At 44.8% G+C, this 19,877-nt stretch overlaps 1 protein-coding gene across 5 annotated transcripts in view; it reads right to left on the reverse strand.

Moving 5' to 3' along the window:
* The window catches only part of Ttc7b (tetratricopeptide repeat domain 7B), a 214,079-nt gene that overhangs the window by 58,070 nt on the left and 136,132 nt on the right, over positions 1-19,877 (reverse strand). For all 5 annotated transcript variants that reach the window (XM_036205761.1, XM_036205759.1, XM_036205760.1 and 2 more), the window contains one exon: positions 17,822-17,982. In XM_036205761.1, coding sequence (XP_036061654.1) covers positions 17,822-17,982 — 161 coding nt within the window. The remainder of the gene's footprint in view (positions 1-17,821; positions 17,983-19,877) is intronic.

Consider the following 19,877-nt stretch of genomic DNA (forward strand, 5'->3'; position numbering starts at 1 on the left):
CCTTGTTATAGGTCCATCTAATGGTTGCATTTAGTCCCAGCTAGAGAAGTGGCCATCATTCCTTACTATTTCCAAAGTGAGTCAAAATGCCTTCACTAGTCCTTCAAAGCTCTCACCTCACTATCCGGTCATGTGCCATACACCCTCTACTTCTGTAGAGCTGACCAGCTGCTGCCTCTCCTTCAGCTGGGTATGCTGGATTCTGGATCCCAACTCCAGGACTTGCCAGCCCTCAGATTTTTCTACAGTTCAGATAAACTAACCTTGTCAAGTAAGCCTTTCCATGACCACTTTCTTGTTTTATCTTCTTGGCACAGACTCTAGCAGCTGCAGGTTGTTAATAAAGACAGGGGGGTGGGGGGCAGCTGCAGACTGCTGAAGGCCTCCTATGTGCCAGGCCTGCATGTGGCACTTAAACACACAGGTAGTGTCGTCTCTGTAATCACCTTTCTGGGTAGGTAGTACTTATTTCTCTACATTGAAGGCTGTGCCCTCTGGCCAGTTGCATTTTGGAGTGCATGACCTCCCCTCCACAGTGCCCGTGACTGTGACTGCTCTCTGTTCATTGGCCCTTTCATTACATCTGTTCACCAACAGCTTTCTCTGTAACCCATGGGAGACCAAGACATGCATTTCAAGTAGTCTAAATGAGATATAGGAGAGTTCTTCAGCCTCTTGTGATATAATGTCCGCCTTCATGGTACCTAGAGCAGGAAGTCCCTGCTGGTGAAAGATGGGACAGGAGCAGCCTGCCCTGGCACTAGCCAAACTTGGCTCTGCCACCATCTCCCAACAGAGCACAGGAAGCCTGAGGGGGCTTGCTGGTGGCTCCCAGGGAAGTGTTAGGTCAGAAAGCTCCTCCTCAAGCTTTGGTTAGCAGTGCAGAACCTGGGCGGAGGCAGCAGTGGCCAGGTGAGGAGAAGGCCACAGTCTCTGACCTGCAAGCAGCGGGCACAGAGAGGAAGACCAGATGCGAGTGTGGGGCTTAGCTCCGACCCACCATATCTGAAGGGATGGAAATTCCCTTGAAGCCCACTCGGGCCACCTCCAGATACTGGCAGCCATGCAGGGGGGTCTCAAGAGTGTTTAAAAAGGACCAGAAGCTAACTCCTGCTGAAGCCTACATGAGTCGAGAATTTTCTACCCAAATCCAACATGTTAGGGGGAAGCAGCAGGTTCTGGTTGGAGCCCCATGGGATCTTCTAAGTGAGGGTGACTGCCAAGCAACTGTGACCAGGAGAGAGTTCTCCTAGGACTGTGGAGCCTACAGGTCTCTCAGATGCTGTAGGTGGCTGGGTTTATGGGTAAGAGCAAACCAAGGTCTTATGGCTTGGCCAGGCATATAGAAAGGTCCGGGAGTGGGTGAGAATGTTTCCTTGTTTAGTAGCAGTTAGCCATGATTCCTTCTACATTATCCCCAAGTACAAATGCCAGGGTGCATCTTGATGCCTTGGCTTGAGGGAGCAGTTCTGTGAAGGGTTCCTGGCTGGGAAAGAACTTCTAATTAACATGAAATAACAGCTTTTAAACACTTGACTCGGGACATGGAGCTGAGAGGTGTGGGCTGGATTTAAGAGAAGCAGACAGGAAGAACAGTGGTGGAAATGCTCACACGCATGACGGGAAAGGCACTGGGAGGGAGGGCGGTGGGGATAGCGAGAAAGAACCTGGCAGAGGGAAGGGCTGGGGAGCCAAGAACACAGGCAGCTAGCTCTCCTGCGGGCCTGTGCGTGTGTGCATCTTGTGCGGGCCTGTGCTCACACACACTCGCTGGCTGTGAATGCACAAGGAGAGCAGGGGGATGGCACTGCCTCGTCACCCTCTTCCTGAACTTCAGCGCTTTACAAGGCAGGAAAGAGCCGTGAAAACAGAACCGATGCTTATCATCTCTCCAGAAACAGGCTGCTGAAAACATCTGGCAGGAAGCAAGTAATGCTGGCACAGAAACACGGAACACACAATGACTTGCATTAGTCTGACGCTGCTGAATCCAAAGATATTATAAATTCAATTCACTGTGGAAATCCCAATGCAAGAAAAACAACACAAGTGATGAGAAAGCTTAGGATACAGTGTTGGACACAGTACATGCCTGTCAGCCTGCTGCAGTGAGCAGAAGAGGGAATATCATGGGTAAGAACAGGCTGGCATGCCATGACTTAACGTCAAAAGCCATGTACTTCCTAGACTTGGTTCAAAGTTCAATAATCTTATTTAAAACATATTTTGTTCAGAGACCCATTGAAAACAAGTCAAAATTAATGAAGAACAGAACACATTAAAACACCAACCCAATTCTGTGATGGTTAATTTCCATGGCCAACTTGACAGGAGCTAGAATGACCTACAAGACAAATCTCAGCAGGTCTGTTTCTAGATTGGTTTAACTGGGGTGTGAAGACCCATCCTACATCTGGGGCACCGTCCTATAAGCTGGGGTCCTTATCTGAATAAAACAGGGAAAGCAAATGGAGAATATTCATCCCTCAGGCATTCTGATTTGAGTACAGACCAACCAGCACTTCCTATTCTTACCATGCTTTCTGCTTTCTCTCTGTTATCTGCATCTTGCCTCTTTTTTTTTGGGGGGGGGGGTGTTTCAAAACAAGGTTTCTCTGTGTAACAGCTCTAGCTGTCCTGGAACTTGCTCTGTAGACCAGGCTGGCCTTGAGCTCACAGAAATCTGGTCTACCTTCTGCATCTTTCCATAAGTGGCTTCCTGTCAGGCACTTTGGCTACAGCAAGGAGAAAAGTAAAAGAGACCTCATCAGTAATGATTAAGATTTAGAATCTTCTACATGCCTGTTGTGATCTGGTTCTTGCCACCTTGGTTTGTTCCCAGGCTATCCTCTGGAACCCAGCTCAAGCCATGGCCAACTCCTCCCTCACCTCACTAGTCTTCATGCTCCTGGGGCTTTGCACGAGCGCTCTGTTGTTCAAATTTCTTTTCAAGCCATACATTTTGGCCTCTCAAGCACCCACTCATCCTTCAGAGTGCATGCCAAGCAGCACCTCTTCAGCCTTAAGAACTGGAGTAACCCCCACCCAACACAACACAATTGCCACAACCACAAGAGCTCACAACTGCAGGATAACAAATTATAAGCCAGGAAATGTATGCTTCCAAGACAAGTAAAATAATAACAACAGCAGCAGCTGTGAGACGCTTGAAATATTTAATCACCGATTCCACAACAACCCTGCAAATTAGGCAGAGAGTTAATCTGCCCAAACTCACATCATAGACACTGAACTCTAAATCTATCTGACTCTAAGGCACTGAATGAGAAGCAGAGGACGATTTCAAATCTTACAATGACACTAATGAAGAGGTGGGTATAGTGCTGTCTAGTCTACTGCCAAATATTTAAAACCCCCAAATGTAAGACCAGGGGGAATACAGTGTGGCATAAGGCTCAGTCCCTAGCCCTCTGAGAACCTCCAGCCCAGTGAGGACCATGCTGTCGCCTTGAATTGAGGAGTGGGATGCTGGGGTTCTGCTCCTAGAATGTCACATACAAGATTCGTTAAAGGCCGGGCAGTGGTGACGCACACCTTTAATCCCAGCACTTGGGAGGCAGAGGAAGGCGGATTTCTGTGAGTTCGAGGCCAGCCTGGTCTACAAAGTGATTTCCAAGAAAGGAGCAAAGCTACACAGAGAAACCCTGTCTCGGAAAAAAAAAAATCATTAAAGGACAGTCACATTTGTGTACATGTATTAGTGATTTGCCTTTCATCCCAAAGTCTAATACATATAAAATTCTAGGTATCTGACTGCCCTAGTTACTCAAACTTTTACTTTTCATTAAAATTCATTAAATAATATTTTACCCTACTTCGGATTTTTTCAAAGAATTCTAAGATAGTTCTTGGAATGAAGATGGTGTCTGGCTTAGGGCAGGGCTTAGAAAGGACCTACAACTGTCCCAGTGAGGAGCTAGGCCATGTGGTATTGTGAAATGCCATTGCTCTTCACAGGAAATGTGTCTAAGTGGCACATATCAGGGCAGGCTGGCCATCTGGGAACCATTCCTGGGATGATGCTCTGACCCTCGGGAATCTGCCCCGCCCACTGTATGTGACTCTTGTTCACCTTTCTCCTGAGTCCACTCCTATAAGTCCCTACTTGGGGCTGGGGGAAAGATAAAGCTAAAAGGTGCATATTTCAAAATTCAGAAACAATATACCTCACAAAACTTTCTGATCAAGAATTCTCAGTGGGGGCTCAGGAGATGGCTTGGTGGGTAAAGTAATTGCTGTGTAAACATGAGGACCTGAGTTTGGATCCCCAGAACCCCCATAAAGCCAGAGGTGATGGCACCTGTCTGTAAACCCAGGACTCCTAGAGTGGGATGGGAGGCAGAGACAGGAAGATCTTGAGATGATCATTGGTCAGCTAGGCTGGAGTATGCAGTGGAAAACAAGAGGCCCTGTCTCATACAACACAGAAAGCAACAACTGGCATCTAAGCTGGTCCTTTCCACTACAGGTCCTCAAAATCTTCATATATGCACTGAGCCACCCAGCCTATGTTCTCGTATACTGTCTCTGTCTCTGTCTCTCTAAGATTTTTTTAAAAACTGGAACATCTGAGGCTCTAATACCCTCTAGCTTGTTGAGTGCCTCGAGGAGGAAACATGCATAATAATCATCTAAGCCTGCACTAACTAGTTGTGAGGGCTGCATTCAGGGCAGCTGATTTAGAAATGAGATCCTAGGAACCTGAACACTGGGATCTTGTGTGGCTCTGTGAACTCTTAGACCCCTCATGTCAGGAACCCCTTTGCTTATCTACTGACTGCAGAAGCAGCTGTGCAGAGCAGCCTGGGAGATTTGCTACAGTGGGCACAGATCCACAGAACCCTGGCTATCCACCCCCTGCCCCCCTTTTCAGAGCTGGGCGCCCACCTGGAGAGATGGAGCAGGGCTGCTGCCAAGGCCCTGAAGGAAAGCGTGCCTGTGACGTGAGGCAAAGGAGAGACTAGATCAGCAGAGGTGGGGGTGTAGAGGGGGTGGGGCAAGTGTGCTCAAAAGAAATTTTAAATAGAGAAGACGGGTTGGCAGCCGAGCCAACTGATCCGAGCGATATGAGAAATGCAAAGCAATGTAGTGATGAGGAGAGAGATGAAGATTTAAAGACAGATGAGTCATTTGGAAACAGGTGTTCTGAAAGAGAAGGCGAAGCAGGCCATGTGCAGCCAGCCCTGTCCAGGAGAAGCATGTCTTCAAATCCAGCCAGCCAACCCTTCTGAAGGGTCCAATGCAGCCTGAATGAACTCTTCCTCTGTTGACTGTCTTCAACATTTCTAGGCCTACTATGTGCTGTTTGGAGCCATAGTTGACCTGGCTGGGCTTTCTTAATGGACGAATGCCAGAGAAACAAACAAACAAACACATGAGCAAAAAACTAGCCTGTGGTTCTGAGTTTAGCTCCTGTGACTAATCCCCACCAGGCAGCCCGTGATGCTGGCTTACAGCTGTATGGGGCAAAGGCTGAGACACAGCCTTCTCATTCCCCTTCATCAACAGCTGGAAGGAATGAGATGTCAGCTAGGTCACACACGTGACTGTTAATACATATCAAATATCCCTTGAGTTCTCACTCACTGCAAAGAGTCAGTAAATGACACTCAAATAATCTGGTTATTCATTTGTTACCCAGGAAATAATTTCATAGATCATTTGGTTTACCTAACTACTACTAACATATATGACCTCTTATTTATGATCTCAGTAGAAAAAGAAGATACAAGTTTTTAATGCAAAGTTAGAAAAGACCTTAACAGATCTCTGAATATTTTGTTACTCTGAGTATAGACCAAGATGTGTAGCTGCAGAATCTACTGGAAAGATTCTTGTGAAAAACAGAATCTCTCTCTCTTCTACCTGCCGCCCCCAAGTTGGAAACCATACACTGCTAGATTCCCGTGTAATGTGGGTATAAAGTTAAGTTGAAAAAGCACTGCTGTTTTATAGCTCTCTACCCTAATGGAGGACAGACAGACAGACTGTCAGTGGTCTGTTTGAAAAGAAAAGAAAAACAACTGCCCAGGAAAGAGCTCCTATGGTCCTTGTACTTCGGAAATTCTTCCCGTGCTTATTCATTCCCAGGAGAAATTAATTAATTAATTTAGAATTGAGGGCTTGCTACGTTGCCCAGGCTGGTTCCAAACTCTTGGGCTCCTGAGAAGATGGAACTATTGGTATGCACCACACTCGCCTCCAATGACTCTTGGGAGCGTGCCTTTTAGTTCCCAAGATAGGTAGGCATTCTGCACACCCATTCACATTAAGCTCACAATTGGGGGCACGCTAGCTGTGGTAAGGAACGTATGGCACCTCCTGCCTTTCCAGGGAGACCTCCTGAGCACTTTCTGAGGGTTGTGCTAGAACTCTGCCTAGTGTTGCCCACATAGCTATGGTGAGGGTGCACTGGGCAGCCACAGCCTCCCAGTCTGGGGCATCTTTCAGAGTGGCAGCTATCTCATGGTCCTCCCTTGAGTCAGGAGAGCACTGAGCAACTGTCCCACTAGCATGTGGACATGCAGGGATCCTGAATGGGCTTAGTAAGTTCTCTTTAGGAATGAAGATTCAGATGTTTTCCAGAACAGGTAAATGAAAATCAGGTTCAATAGCTGGGAGAGTCTGGCATCATGCCTACTCAAATGGGCATCAAACTTAAATTTCAGATCCAAAAATCTTTGCTGATACACGAAAGCTCATAGGCTATTCTCAGCCTTTCAAGGGGTTAATCTGGATACCTGGTCCTGTCACACACCCAGATGCAATCTGCCTCCTGGTCAGCTGCCAACAGCGTGCCTGAGGGCTAGGTTCTCTTCAGGTAGCAGCTTCTCTGGTCTACCCAAGGGCTCACTGACAGATGTGAGCTATTGAACTGCTAAGGAAGTTCTACAAACACGACCATTTTGACACCCTCCACTGCTCTAGGAGACATCTGGAAGCTCATTGGCCCTTCTCTCTCTCTGGTCTCAGTTGTCAGCAAGCGACAGAGTTGCACTGTCTCCCCACACTCCCAGGTCAGCTGACCCAGAACAGCAAGACCACAATGATTTGGTAAAACAAAGACTCTTAGTGCCAAAGAATGTGTCAGGAGCTGGTTTTTCGGGGCTTAGCTGCCTCTTATCCTGCCCTGGGAAGGATGGGGCTGGGGACAGTTGCAAGCCTGATGATGTGGCTGCACCCTTGTGATCCTAAGCCTGCCTCTTCTTTATGATAGACCCTATTACTTACATTTTGCCTCTCAGTTCAAAGAGTCAATAAACTGGAACACACCCTCAGCCGTCTACAAGTATTTTTAAAACAAACACTGACAAAATCACCTATGGTGCTACAGTTTGCCTCATCATTGGTTCCTGTTTCAGTAACTGATCTCACTTTGAATTAGTACTCTGGAGCCATGAAAATGACCTGCCCAGTTCGGACTGAAAACACCTCTGGCATCACGCTGCCGTCAGTTCGATCCTCTTCAATTCCTGCTTTAACGAAGGGAGTCACTGAATGCCGTGCTACCCTCAGAACAACAGGGTCTGCACACACAGGCAGGGCTCCTTCCTAAGGGCTCTCTGACTGGATGGCATGAGGCATTAAAAGGGGACAGAGCAAGAGGGAGGCAGAGAAGTTGTCCTCAGGTTTGTAAAGGGAAGGGAAGGAAGGCCCTTGGCCAAGCAATCACAGAGAGTGCCAAGGGAAAACAAAAGGGGGGACAGAAGGACTAGGCAGACACGTGCATGACTCTCCCCAAGGCTGCCAGGCTGCTGTGCATGGCTGTGGGATCCAGCTGCTCGCAGTACACGATGCTCAGGTTTCTGGTGTGCAGAGCAATCTGGGCAAGGCACTGCAGACCCACGGTTTCTCTGTGTAGCTCTGCGCCTTTCCTGGAATTCACTCTGTAGACCAGGCTGGCCTCAAATTCACAGAGATCTCCTGCCTCTGCCTCCCAAGTGCTGGAATTAAAGGTGTACGCCATCACCACCTGGCTTACTTGAGGAATTTAAACCAGAAGTGCCTGACTATGTGAACATGGGAAACAGGTGTAGGGAGCACCACCCATCACAGAGGGGCTGGCTGCTTCTGGCCATCCAGGAAGGAACACCTCATCCCCACCCCCAAAATAAACACAGCTACAAACACTTATAGTCTTCCCAGTCTTTGGTTGGAAACCCTGTTGGCCTCTTAGCCATTCACTGGTCAGTGGATTGGGGTCCTACTCCTAACAAGCACCCCAGCTTACCAAAGACCTCACCAAATACCCAAACCTCACAGAAAGGTGACATATGTCAGGACAGTGTGTGGGATATGTCACCTTGGCTCAGCAAGCCTAGTCTGAAAGAATACTGGTTTAATGATCCAGACACCAAGAGTCCTTAGTCATCTAAGGACTTACTGGAAACCATCCTATACCCAAGTACATCAACAATCAAAGTCAAGAAAGCTGTTGTTTTAGTAAATGCAGTAAAACATATAAAGTCTAAAATTTGCCATTTTGGCTATGTTTAAGTATATGGTTCAGTGGCATTCAAGTATATTCACAATGCTGAGCCACCATAGATAGCACCATCCATCTCCAGAATTTGCGTGTGTGCATACAGAGGCTGGAGGTCAACCTCAGTTATTGTTCCTCAGGTGCTATATATACCTTGTTTTTGAGACAGGGTCTAGAACTCATTGATTGGGCTAACTGGCCAGTGGGGAGTTGCCTGTCTCCACCTTCTCAATGCAGGGATTACAAAGACATACTATCACACATGGCCTTGTAAAACATTTTATGTGTATGGACGTTTTGCCTGCCTGCATGTCTATGCCCCACATGTGTGTAATGCCTGCAGAGGCCAGAAAAGGTTTTGGATACTCTGGAACTGGAGTTATAGACAGTTGTAAGCCACCATGTGGGTGCTGGGAATTGAACCCTGGTCCTCTAGGACAGCAGCCAGTAGTGCTCTTAACCACTGAGCCATCTCTCCAGCTCCTACATATAGCTTCCTATGTGGGTTCTAGAGGCTGAACTCAAGTGCTTATGTTTTCACAGCAGTCGGTTTACTGACTGAACTATATCTCTCTAGTCTTCAGAACTCTTCATCTGGCAAGTCTGTATCCTTTAAACACTAACTCCCGGCTCCCTGTCCCTCCCTGTTTGTCCTGAGACAATCGGGTTACATAACTCTCCAGTGGTTTTGTCACTGATCTGAAGTTTGGCTTTTCCCTGTTTAAGTAGAGTACACACTCAAACTTTCTCATGCACTATCTCTTAGTGAGGGCACCAGCCGAGAGCACCTCTACGAAACCATCAGGTGTCAGACAAAGCACAAGAAAGTGACTTTTCAAACACAAGTTTGGATCTTTATGGTATGTGGACACCTTCAGGTGTGTTTTCAACTAAAAACACCCACCTCTCCGGAGCAGAGGACACAGATCTTCTGAAACACCTTCCTCTGCAAGGATCCCTAGCCCTCCCACCTGGGGAAGGTTTTCCAGGTGGTCATGTTTCTTTTCACAACAGTGGAAACCGAAAAGACCTGGACACAAACCATTCACAGAGGCAGTCATCTACTCAGGAGTAACAACCTCTAACATTCACACAGCACACTGTAATAGCATGATGAGAAATGGATCTGGAGAGATGCTCAGTGGTTGAGAGTACCTGCTGTTCTTCAGTTAAGTTCCCAGCACGCATATGTAGACTTACAACCATCTGTGACAACAGTTCTGGGATCTGACACCCTCTTCTAGCCTCTGTGGGCACCAGGCACATACATGGTTCATTTACATGCGTGCCGGCAAATACTCATACACATAAAATAAAAAATAATAAAACTTGCCTACATATTCTCAAAGGAACTTGGTTTAAGTTGAAGCCTCCTCTTGAGCAGTGTTTTGATTTAGTGATTACAGAGGCCATCATTGTGCCTGAGCTGAGTAATGATGTAACAAATGTGCCCATTAAATTTGCCTTTGATAGGAAGCTGGACCTAAGAAGAAGGCTGTTTACCTCATGACTCTTGACCTGCAGATACTCATAGGACATCTGGGTGGGCTGCTCCTTAATGTAATCTTAATATAAAAAGTCTAACCTTACACAAATTGCTCATGGCAGAGCATGTCAGCGTGAAGGGGCATTCCATATCATTTTGGGCCCAGCCTAACCAGAAATTTTAAAAATATGATGGGATATAAGAACAAAGAAAATTACAGGTCTATTTTGAATATAAACATAAATAGAAAATCCTTTTAAAAATTGGCCGAGGAAATCCATAAGAAGTTAGCTTATCATAATCAAAAGGGAATTATTATAAGAAGACATGGATAGTTTAACATTTAAAAATATCATTACGATATTCATAGATTAAAGGAGTCAAGTCATACAATTATCTCAGTAGATGCAGAAAAACCATTATATGAAATTCAGTATCTTTTTGAATAATAAAAACATTTCTTCTGGGTGTTGGTAGCTCATGCTACCAAGACAGTCAGGGCTGTTATATAGAGAAACCCTGGCTCAAAAAACCAAACCAAACCAAACCAAACCAAACCAAAAAAGCATTTCTTAGCAAATGAAGAATAAGAAAACATCCTCTATCTCTTAAGCAATATTTGCACACAACTCTATAATAAGCATAAATATCTGATGGCAAACAGTGAAAGAATTTCATTCAAATGTGCTGAAGGTACTAACATATAATGAGATAAGGTAAAAAAAACTGAAAGTTTAGAAAAAATAATTTTAATTATTTCTGATAAAAATTATCTGTATAGAAATTCCAGAATAATTGATATATAAATTATTTGAATTATTAAGAATTTAACTGGACTAAGAAAAGAATACAAAAGTCAGTATCCACTCTATACTCTAGCAGCAAGGTAGGTAACAAATCTGATTTAAAACATTTTACATATATAAACTGTATATAAAAAAACAAAAGATTTTCCAGGGAACTAAGAATAACCGTAGTAAAACATGGACACAATATTTATGAAGAAAATTGCAAAGCTTCCTAAGGATATGTTTTGTTTGTGATAGTCTCACTATCTCCTAGGCTGGCCTTGAACTCCTGATCCTTTTGCCCCACCTCCCAAATGCTGGGGTTAGAGTGACCCAACATGCCTGGCTCTCATAAAGATATTATTATTAATGCTATTATTATTCCTCTAATTTTTAAAATTGTATGTTTTGCTTCCATGTACGTCTGTGTACCTCATGTGTGTCTCAGCTTGTCCATGCAGGCAGAAGGAAGGCATCAATCCTCTGGAAGTGGAGTTACAGACAGCTTGAGCCACCATGTGGGTGCTGGAATTCAAACTTGGGTCCTATGAAAAAGTAGGAAGTTCTCCTAATTGCTGAGCCACCTCTCTAGCCCCTTCTAAAATATTTTTAAAGGCCTAATTCATTACAGTTATACATGGTCAAGAATCAAAAAAGCCACTGGCAAAAACTGGTAATTCCCCAAACTGAGCTATTATATTTAATGTAATCCCAGTCAAAATTAAGGGTTTTTTTTGTTTTTTTTTTTTTGGTGGAACTTGACAATCTGATTTGTATGAAAAGGCTTAGAATGGTCATGAGACCCACAAATGACAAGGTACAGGGAAGCCTCCTCACCTATAACAAAATAGCAAGAACAAGGCAGGATGATGGCACTCAGCTAGTGGAGAGCTTGCCTAGTAGGCATAAGGCTCTATTTGAGCCCCAGCACTGGACAGCCTGTGTGTGCGTCTGTAATCCATCACTTGGAAGGAGGAGGCAGGAGGACCAGAAGTTCATGGTTTTGTCTTATAACGCTTTGCTGGATGTTTTTCTACTTTACAGATCTTTTTCTTATATATTAGTGTGTGTGTGTGTGTGTGTGTGTGTGTGTTTATGGGATTTCTGTGTGTGCAAGTGTCTTAGTTAGGGTTTCTATTGCTGTGAAGAGACACCATGGCCACAGCAACTCCTGTAAAGAAAAACATTTAATTGGGACTCGCTTACAGTTCAGAGGTTCAGTCCATTATCATCATGATAGGGAGCATGGCATGGTGCAGGCAGACATGGTGCTGGAGAGGTAGCTGAGAGTCCTACATATTGCAGGCAACAGGAAGTCAACTGAGACATTGGGTGGTATCCTAGCATAGGAAACCTCGAAGCCCATCCCCACAGTGACACACATTCCAACAAGGCCATACCCACTCCAACAAAGCCACACCTCCTAATAATGTCACTCCCTATGAGATTATGGGGGCCAATAACATTCAAACCACCACAGCAAGTGTTTCTTATACTTTTTCTTTGGCTCCTCCACTATTTATTTGTTCTGTCCTAATCTGGTATTATTATTATGATGATGATGATGATGATGATGATGATGATGATGTAGATGCCTGTTTGCTTTCTAATGAGAGAGAAAAGAGATGGATTTGAAAGGGTGGGGAGTTGGGGAAGATCTGGGAGGAGATGGGGGAGGGAAAATATGATCAGAATATAGTGTTAAAAATTATTTTCAATTAAAAAAAAAAGAAGACCTGGGTTCAGTTCCCAGTATCCACATGGAAGCTCACAACTATCTATCACTCCAGTTCCAGGGAATCCAGTACCTTTTCCTGGGCTCTTTGGGCTCCCAAACACACATGGTACACATAAACTAACATAGGCATACACACACACACACACACACACACACACACACACACACACACACACAAAATATAAATAGACAGATAAATTTTAAAAAGAAAAGCAGCAAATATAAAGAAACCACAGCTTTGTAGCCATAAATATAAAAACCTCACAAATCAAAACTAAGCAAAGACTTCTATACATCCTTTACAAAAGGGGAAGACTGAACGAGCAATACACAAATGGAAAGACTGCAACCTCGTTGGTAAGGAGGGCATGGCACAGCTCACAATGCGATCCTTAGCCTACGGCCACTGTGCAGCAAAGAACAAATCTGGCAATATTGGTGCAGGAGTCACAGGGGCTCTAGGACTGGAAGGAACACAACCTGGCCAAAGCTTTGGAATTATTGGTAAACTAAAAAATACACATATCTGCCAGGTATGGTAGCACATGCCCGCCTTTAATCTCAGCACTTGTGGGGCAGAGGCAGGTAGATCTCTGGGAATTCAAGACCAGCCTGGTCTATACAGTGAGCTCCAGGCCAGCCAGGGCTACATAGAGATACCCTGTCTCAAAAAAAAATCAAAGCAAACAACAACAGAAACACACGTCCTGTGACCTATGACCTGTCCATTTTTCACAGAGTCCATAAGAATCTTTGAATACAGGTGCTAGGAGACTTGTAGGGAATATTTACAGCAGCATTTCCCATCATACCCCCAAAGAAAGCGACCGTGTCTACTTACAGTAGATTGGGTAAATATGCAACAAGGCCAAACCTCAGGAACACAGATTAAGGACTGAAAGCAAGTACTATCTGAGCTGTATTTTAAAATACATAAACCATTCAAAGCTAAAGATCTTTATTGTTTACAAATATAAACATAGACAATGACCGTATAAGACAATAATCAACATAGAAGTCAAGACAATAATTAACCTGTCAGGTGAGTAGCAACAGGATTGGCCAGAAGGGAAACTCATCCATTATATTATGTGAGAAATATTTGTAAATGTATGTGTGAGCACAGATGAATATACTGGCAATTCATGGGCACCATTAGTGTTCTTTTTAAAAAATAAGTAATGAATATTCATGCTTTATACTATCATCTTAAATATACTGAATAAACATTCTTTAGTTCCTATTCATTATTTGATAACAATTAAAATATGTTTGAAGCCACTGGGGTGGTGTGATAATATGAATTACTTTCAGTTACTAAGGAGTTACCAGTACAAGTGCCTTATAAATCCATTAGCCAACTCAATTCTCACAGTTAACCTCTGATACGGGTATTCTATTAGCCACATTTTGCAAATGAAAAGATGAGACAAAGTGATTAAGTGACTTACTCAGAGCTTGAGGGTTTGAAGTTCAAAGCCAGGTTTGTCCAACTCCTACAGCTGAACCCTTAACTTCTATAAAAAGAATCTGCATTCCTTTCCTTCCATGCAGAATTAAGGCCACAACACCAGCTTCTCCAGAGTTTACTTTTGGAGTTCCTTTAGGGAGGAATTTCAGGCTGAGGATGTGACTCGTGAAATGTACAGTGTTTGCTTGGCATGCGTGAAGCCCTGGCTGGGTTCCATCGGAACCATGTGATAAACTGGGTATGATGGCACACATCCTGGTATTCGGAAAGTGGAGGCAGGAGGACCAGGAGTTCCAGATCATCCTCAGCTACAAGGTAAGTTTGATGCTAGACTGAGCTACAGAAGACCCTGCCTCTACCCCCAAAGGATTTCTGGGTCTCAGAATCCCTACAGTTGTTGACTCTTTATTTATTTACAGTTCTCCTTCAAATGACAAAATGGCTGAGATGGTGGCTCGTAGACTCTCTGGGTCCCTGTCAAGCCTTTTCAAGGTACTGAAACATGAGTTATAATTTCATGGAGAATGAGGATGCTATATGGTCCACTCTGATACTGTACTGAAAGGCCTGCAGCAAACATCTCAAACATAGAGAGGGCTAACTCCGGTTCATGGTTCCAGAGGTTTCAGTCACAAAAAGTGCTGCATCACTTTGGGCCTCTAATAAAGATACAACACCTTGGCAGGAACTCAGAGTAGAGAAAACTCAGCTTGTGGGTCATAAAGAAAGTAGAGAGAAGACAAGCTAAGGTCCTAATGATGTCATCAGCAGAACCTTAGACTTGCTAAAGCCTAACAGTACCTTATGCTTCTTTATCCATAAGCCACAGATGGTAATAACAATAACCAATAGCCTAGAAATTTCTATCAGATACATACCACCTGTGGTGGGCTGAAGGAGAATGGCCCCCATAGGCTCACATTTCAAATACTTAGAACCATTTGGGAAGGATTAGGAGGTGTGGCCTCACTGGAGAAGGTGTGCCACTGGGGGCAGGCTTTGAGATTTCAAAAGGGCATGTTGTTCCTGATTAGCTCTCTCCATGCCTCAGGCTTGGGATCAAGATGTGAGCTCGTAGATACTGCTCTAGTGCCATGCCTGCATGCCACGCTCCCTGCCATAATGGTCATAGACTCATCCTATGAAACTGTAAGCCCCCAATAATCATTTTCTTTTAAAAGTTACCTTGGACATGGTGTTTGTTATAACAATAGAAAGGTAACCAGGATACTACCCTTTAAGATCCAAAATACTTCCCCAAAGCATCACCTTGGGGAGCCTCAACACCATAGTCTTTGGAGGACACACCTCCAAACCAAAGCATACAGCACATGCTTTGATCATGGTTTGTGTGCCCCCCAAGTTTTCAGGTGTTAGAAGCTTGATCTTTTTAGAGTGATGACACTGTAAAGTGCTTGAATCTTTAAGAGGGGCCTAGTACAAGGTAATTATGTCACTGGGGACTCTGTTCTTCTAAGTAACTGATGTAATTCTTATGGGACCCTAGTTAATTTTCTTGTGTATAGACTGCTATAAAAGTGCAAGGCTGGACCATTTTCCTATTTTCCTGATTCCTGTTCATGCTGTGACCTCTCCTTTGTGCATGTGTTTCCTCCATGTACCACCTACCATGTAATAGGTACAATACAGCCAAGGAGACCCTCACCAAAGATGAGCAAAATCCACACCAAGCCCTTGGACTTCTAGATAAATATATTAACCCAGCTCCAGTTGTTTTCTTACAGATGGAAAACAGACTAATGCAGACAGGGTAATGTTGGAGGACCAGCTTCTTCTATGAGAACCTTCAGCTATCTTATCCGGCAACAGGACACACAGGGCTGACCCTAGGGGAGGGATTTTCAGTCCCAGGGAATAAGTTTGAACAGAATCTCGACTCTGAGGTTGTTACTATCTGTGACTTAGGGATAAATGCAACTAGAGGTAACCCTAGGCTTCAGAGTCTAAAATTCTGCTGGGGACCAACTTATCAAGAACAAACACAATTCCTTGCAGTTGGAACAAGACAGTCACTCTTGTTTAGGTTGGTGCTAACAGGTTTTACCCAGGCCAGTAGGGAACTATGGAACCCACAATGGGTCTCAACTTTTAGTAAGTATTCTTGGGGAGAAGTTCCCATCACAGAGTAAAAACTACAAATATCTGAAAAGCAAACAAGCCATGGGCTGTTCTCAGACCTGCTGCCATATGCTCTGCTTTTTCCAGCTTACCATTAAAACAACAGGCTTGCATTCCTCAAATATCTCCACTGCTGCTCCTTATTCCTACTGCTTGAAAAGGCCATGGCCGTCAACTGCCGGCACGGGGAGGATTACCACCTTAGCCGTCACTGGTTATTGCTCACTGTGCAGTGTGGCTAGTAGTCTAGGAAGCTCCTCTAGAGTGCTAGTGTGAGCTACTGAAATGGGAGCCACACACTGGAATGTAATACCTAATGAGGGGAGTGGGTGTGTGTTCACACTTGGACATGTGTGTGTTGGAGGTAAGAATCAGAGAAGGGTGCTTTATAAATACTGACAGGAGAGATCAAGTTCAATTGTATCATGCTGTACTTTACTACTTTATCAAGATGGATAAGGGACCAAACACTGTTTAAAGTAATTTAAACACTTTGAGATTCTACAGGGATAAACACCTTGGGATAAAATCCAAAAATACACAGGTGCCACAAGAGCAAGTCTGGGATGGTCAAGAAGCAAAACTGCAGCAAAGATCTTTAGTCTGCTCTGCAAAAAGCTCAGGCTACCTAAGAGAACCCCAGCCAGAGGCTTCCTAGAGTGTAAGGAGATGGCAGCTCTAGAAGGGAGCAGAGAAGAGCCCCTTCCTCACAGACAAAGAAATGTCTACAATGGAAATGTGTGAACCAGTTTTCCAAGGAGAGATGAAAACGCACTAATTACAAACACCAGGAGGGCATGAGGCCAGGAGATCAAGCCAGAGCTGACTCATTCAGACTGCTGCACTTCTGAAAGCAGAGAGAAAGCAGGGCCACCTTCCACACTCCTCCCTTCTCCCTTACCCCCAAGCTGTCCCCACCCTGTTACTGGATCTGCAGCCGTGTAGACAGTTAGAACCTGCCAGCCTGCAGGAGTGTTTACTATTTCTGGCCACTGTGTACTGGTAACTAAGCTCCACTGAGGATAAAACAGTAACCCAGTAGCCCAGAAGACAATGTTCTCCACAAAGCCTAACCAGGGCATGGAGTCAATGGATCCCACATCCATGGGCTCAATAAAAAATGTGACTCAGAGGACAGATGTGATGATGGACAGGCAGGTTCAAGTCTGTGGCTGCTTACAATGATGATTCTTACAGGATGGATACTTCTTGATTAACTTATTCAAGGAAATGTATTTCCTAGAGATTAACCTAGGCTCAGAGAGGTAGGGTACACTGATCCAAGTTAGAGGATAATCACCCAGAGCTGGTGAGCGCTCTCAAGGGCGACAGGGCAAACAGTCTCTAAAGCAACACTTCCCATATTCTAGTCACTGGAGTTGAACAGAACTTTTGTCACAGCCAAGTCCATTGGTATTAGTATTTACAATATTTTTCTTGAAGACTATTAAGATATTCACCCACCATACTGGTACAATCATGTGTGCTCCAGGGAACACAGTAGGGAAGAATGGATGAGGGTGACCTGAGCTGCTTTAGGGTAGCTAGGAAACAGCTTGTTAAAGTATGGGGGTAGGGTGGGAGGGGGGGTCAACAGTGATTCTCCTGATGGGCTCACATCTGGCAGACTAGAAAGGGGAGTGAAGTTCATTCACTAATTCTAGAGTAAGGGAAGATCAATGGTGGGATCACTCACATAAAATTTTCTGGGTATTCACTTAGGGCCATGTCGATGATGTTGAGGGCGTCGTGGTAATGCTTCTGGGCCGACAACAGGAGAGCAAGGAGGTGCAGGGAGTTGGCATCATCACCTTGGAGTTGAAGAGCTTGACGGACATACCCTAGAGCTTCTGGAATCTGGTTTAAAACAAGGCCAAAAGGAATGTTTAAACTGTCATCCAGAAAGAGGCCACGGTTACATAAGGTTCACTGTGAGCTGTTTCACATCGTACTGCATCCACATTTTATGGGGCAACTTCACGGCAGCCCCAGGACATTGGCCAAACAAGGGAGCACATCCTTTTCAGCAGTAATAGGACTGACGAGGGGACCAAGAAACCCCACTTCTCTACTTAACTGCCCACATGCCTTTTCCATCTCTCTAAATAAACACTTCCTAATTTTTGGTCCCCACAGAACTGATGTACTTTTGATTATGTCTAAGATGATTTCACTGTAAATGGAGGCACAGGCAGGCTACCAAGGGTTCTTAATAGGATTAAGCTGATTAACTGAACCATTCTCCCTCTTCATAGTATTATTGAAATTAAAACACTTCATAGGCCATGAAATCTTTAACATAGCTTTCTAAGGATCAGATGTCTGGATCTCCACTGGACATGAAGGAAATATGCAAACAAACAAAACTCCACACCTTTCCAAACTACATCCCAAAATAATTGGATGCAAGAAACAAATTACAGGGCCACTTGCAAAGCAAATGTATCCAAATCCAAGCAGGTCCAGACACAGCTTTAACCATAATGCAACAGCTGCTCAACATGTTCTGTATATGTGGTATATACATGTGTTCTTGCCTGTAGATGTGTATGTACAGGCTAAGGGTTGGCATGGGGTGTTTTCTTCATCACTTTCCACCTTCACTTTTTTGAGGCAGAGTCTCTCACTGAACCCAGAGCTCTCAGGATCCACCTTGTCTGCCCCACAGACCTGTGGCTACAGATGTGCCAGGGAGCAGAACCTTATCCACTGAGTCATCTCACAGCTTTGAAAGAACCACACACTCTTTAATAAAGAAGATTAAGGGGTATGGAGTCCAGGGTTACATGTGCAGTAGTTATCCGAACACGTTAGAGCTCACAGGTTTAGCAGAAAGGAGAATCTGAAGTTGGATTTCAAAACAGAGCTGGGGACAGGACATTCTAACATACTCGCACAGGGGACTCCTTCCTGTGTGGCCTCCAACTCTATCCTTCAGCTCTCCTGCCTCTTCCCAAATCCTCAGGAATCTCAACCCTTAGGAGAATCCCTGACTTCCTTTTCCTGAACCTCCTGCTTTTCCACTCTGAACTGTACCTCCCTGGCCCTGCACCTTAAGTGCTGGCTACGGAAGCTTTTCTTTGAATCCTAGAGTCGTGGCCGTCAGAGCTGACTACATGCCTCATTGGCAGGGAGAAAGTGCAGAGAGGTGAGACATCTTGAGTACATCATCCTGCTGAGTGATGGAAAGGGGGTGGCTAGCTATTCTGATCCCTCTCCACAAGGGTCGTGACCTCTGTCCCAGTTAGCAGGACACACTCACATAAAGCTCTGATGATTCAACACTACATGCCTACAATCCTTGTGGATGAGTTGTACCCAAAAGTCTCCACTCTCTGGGACAACCTCCTGCGTGACTGTTGCTCAGCCTGAAATAGGGAGGCAAAGGTAGCCACCATCACGGTGCTAGTTTGCAGGGATGGGCAAGTATTTAAGGACAGAGATGGGGCTTAAAATGGTATCTTTAGAGGGGAGTGGATTGAGGAATTCAGAGCTGGCTCCTTAATTTAAAAGTCTTACTGGGTGTCAAACACATACCAGCAGTGTTCAAGTACCAAGGCAAGGACAATGGCAGGCATGGGCCCTCTCTTCCTGCAACCTCAAGTGAAAAGGACTGATATTACATAAGGAAGGTGGCTTCATGAGGAGGTGAAGGGAGAAGAGATGGCCAGTGTTAGCCTACCTCACTGCAGTGGCAGCTCCTGACCAATCTAGCTGTGAGCTATACTCCACCAGGTGATACATCTTTCTAG

Source organism: Onychomys torridus, chromosome 14, assembly GCF_903995425.1.
Source record: "Onychomys torridus chromosome 14, mOncTor1.1, whole genome shotgun sequence".
NCBI classification, from domain to species: Eukaryota; Metazoa; Chordata; class Mammalia; order Rodentia; family Cricetidae; genus Onychomys; species Onychomys torridus.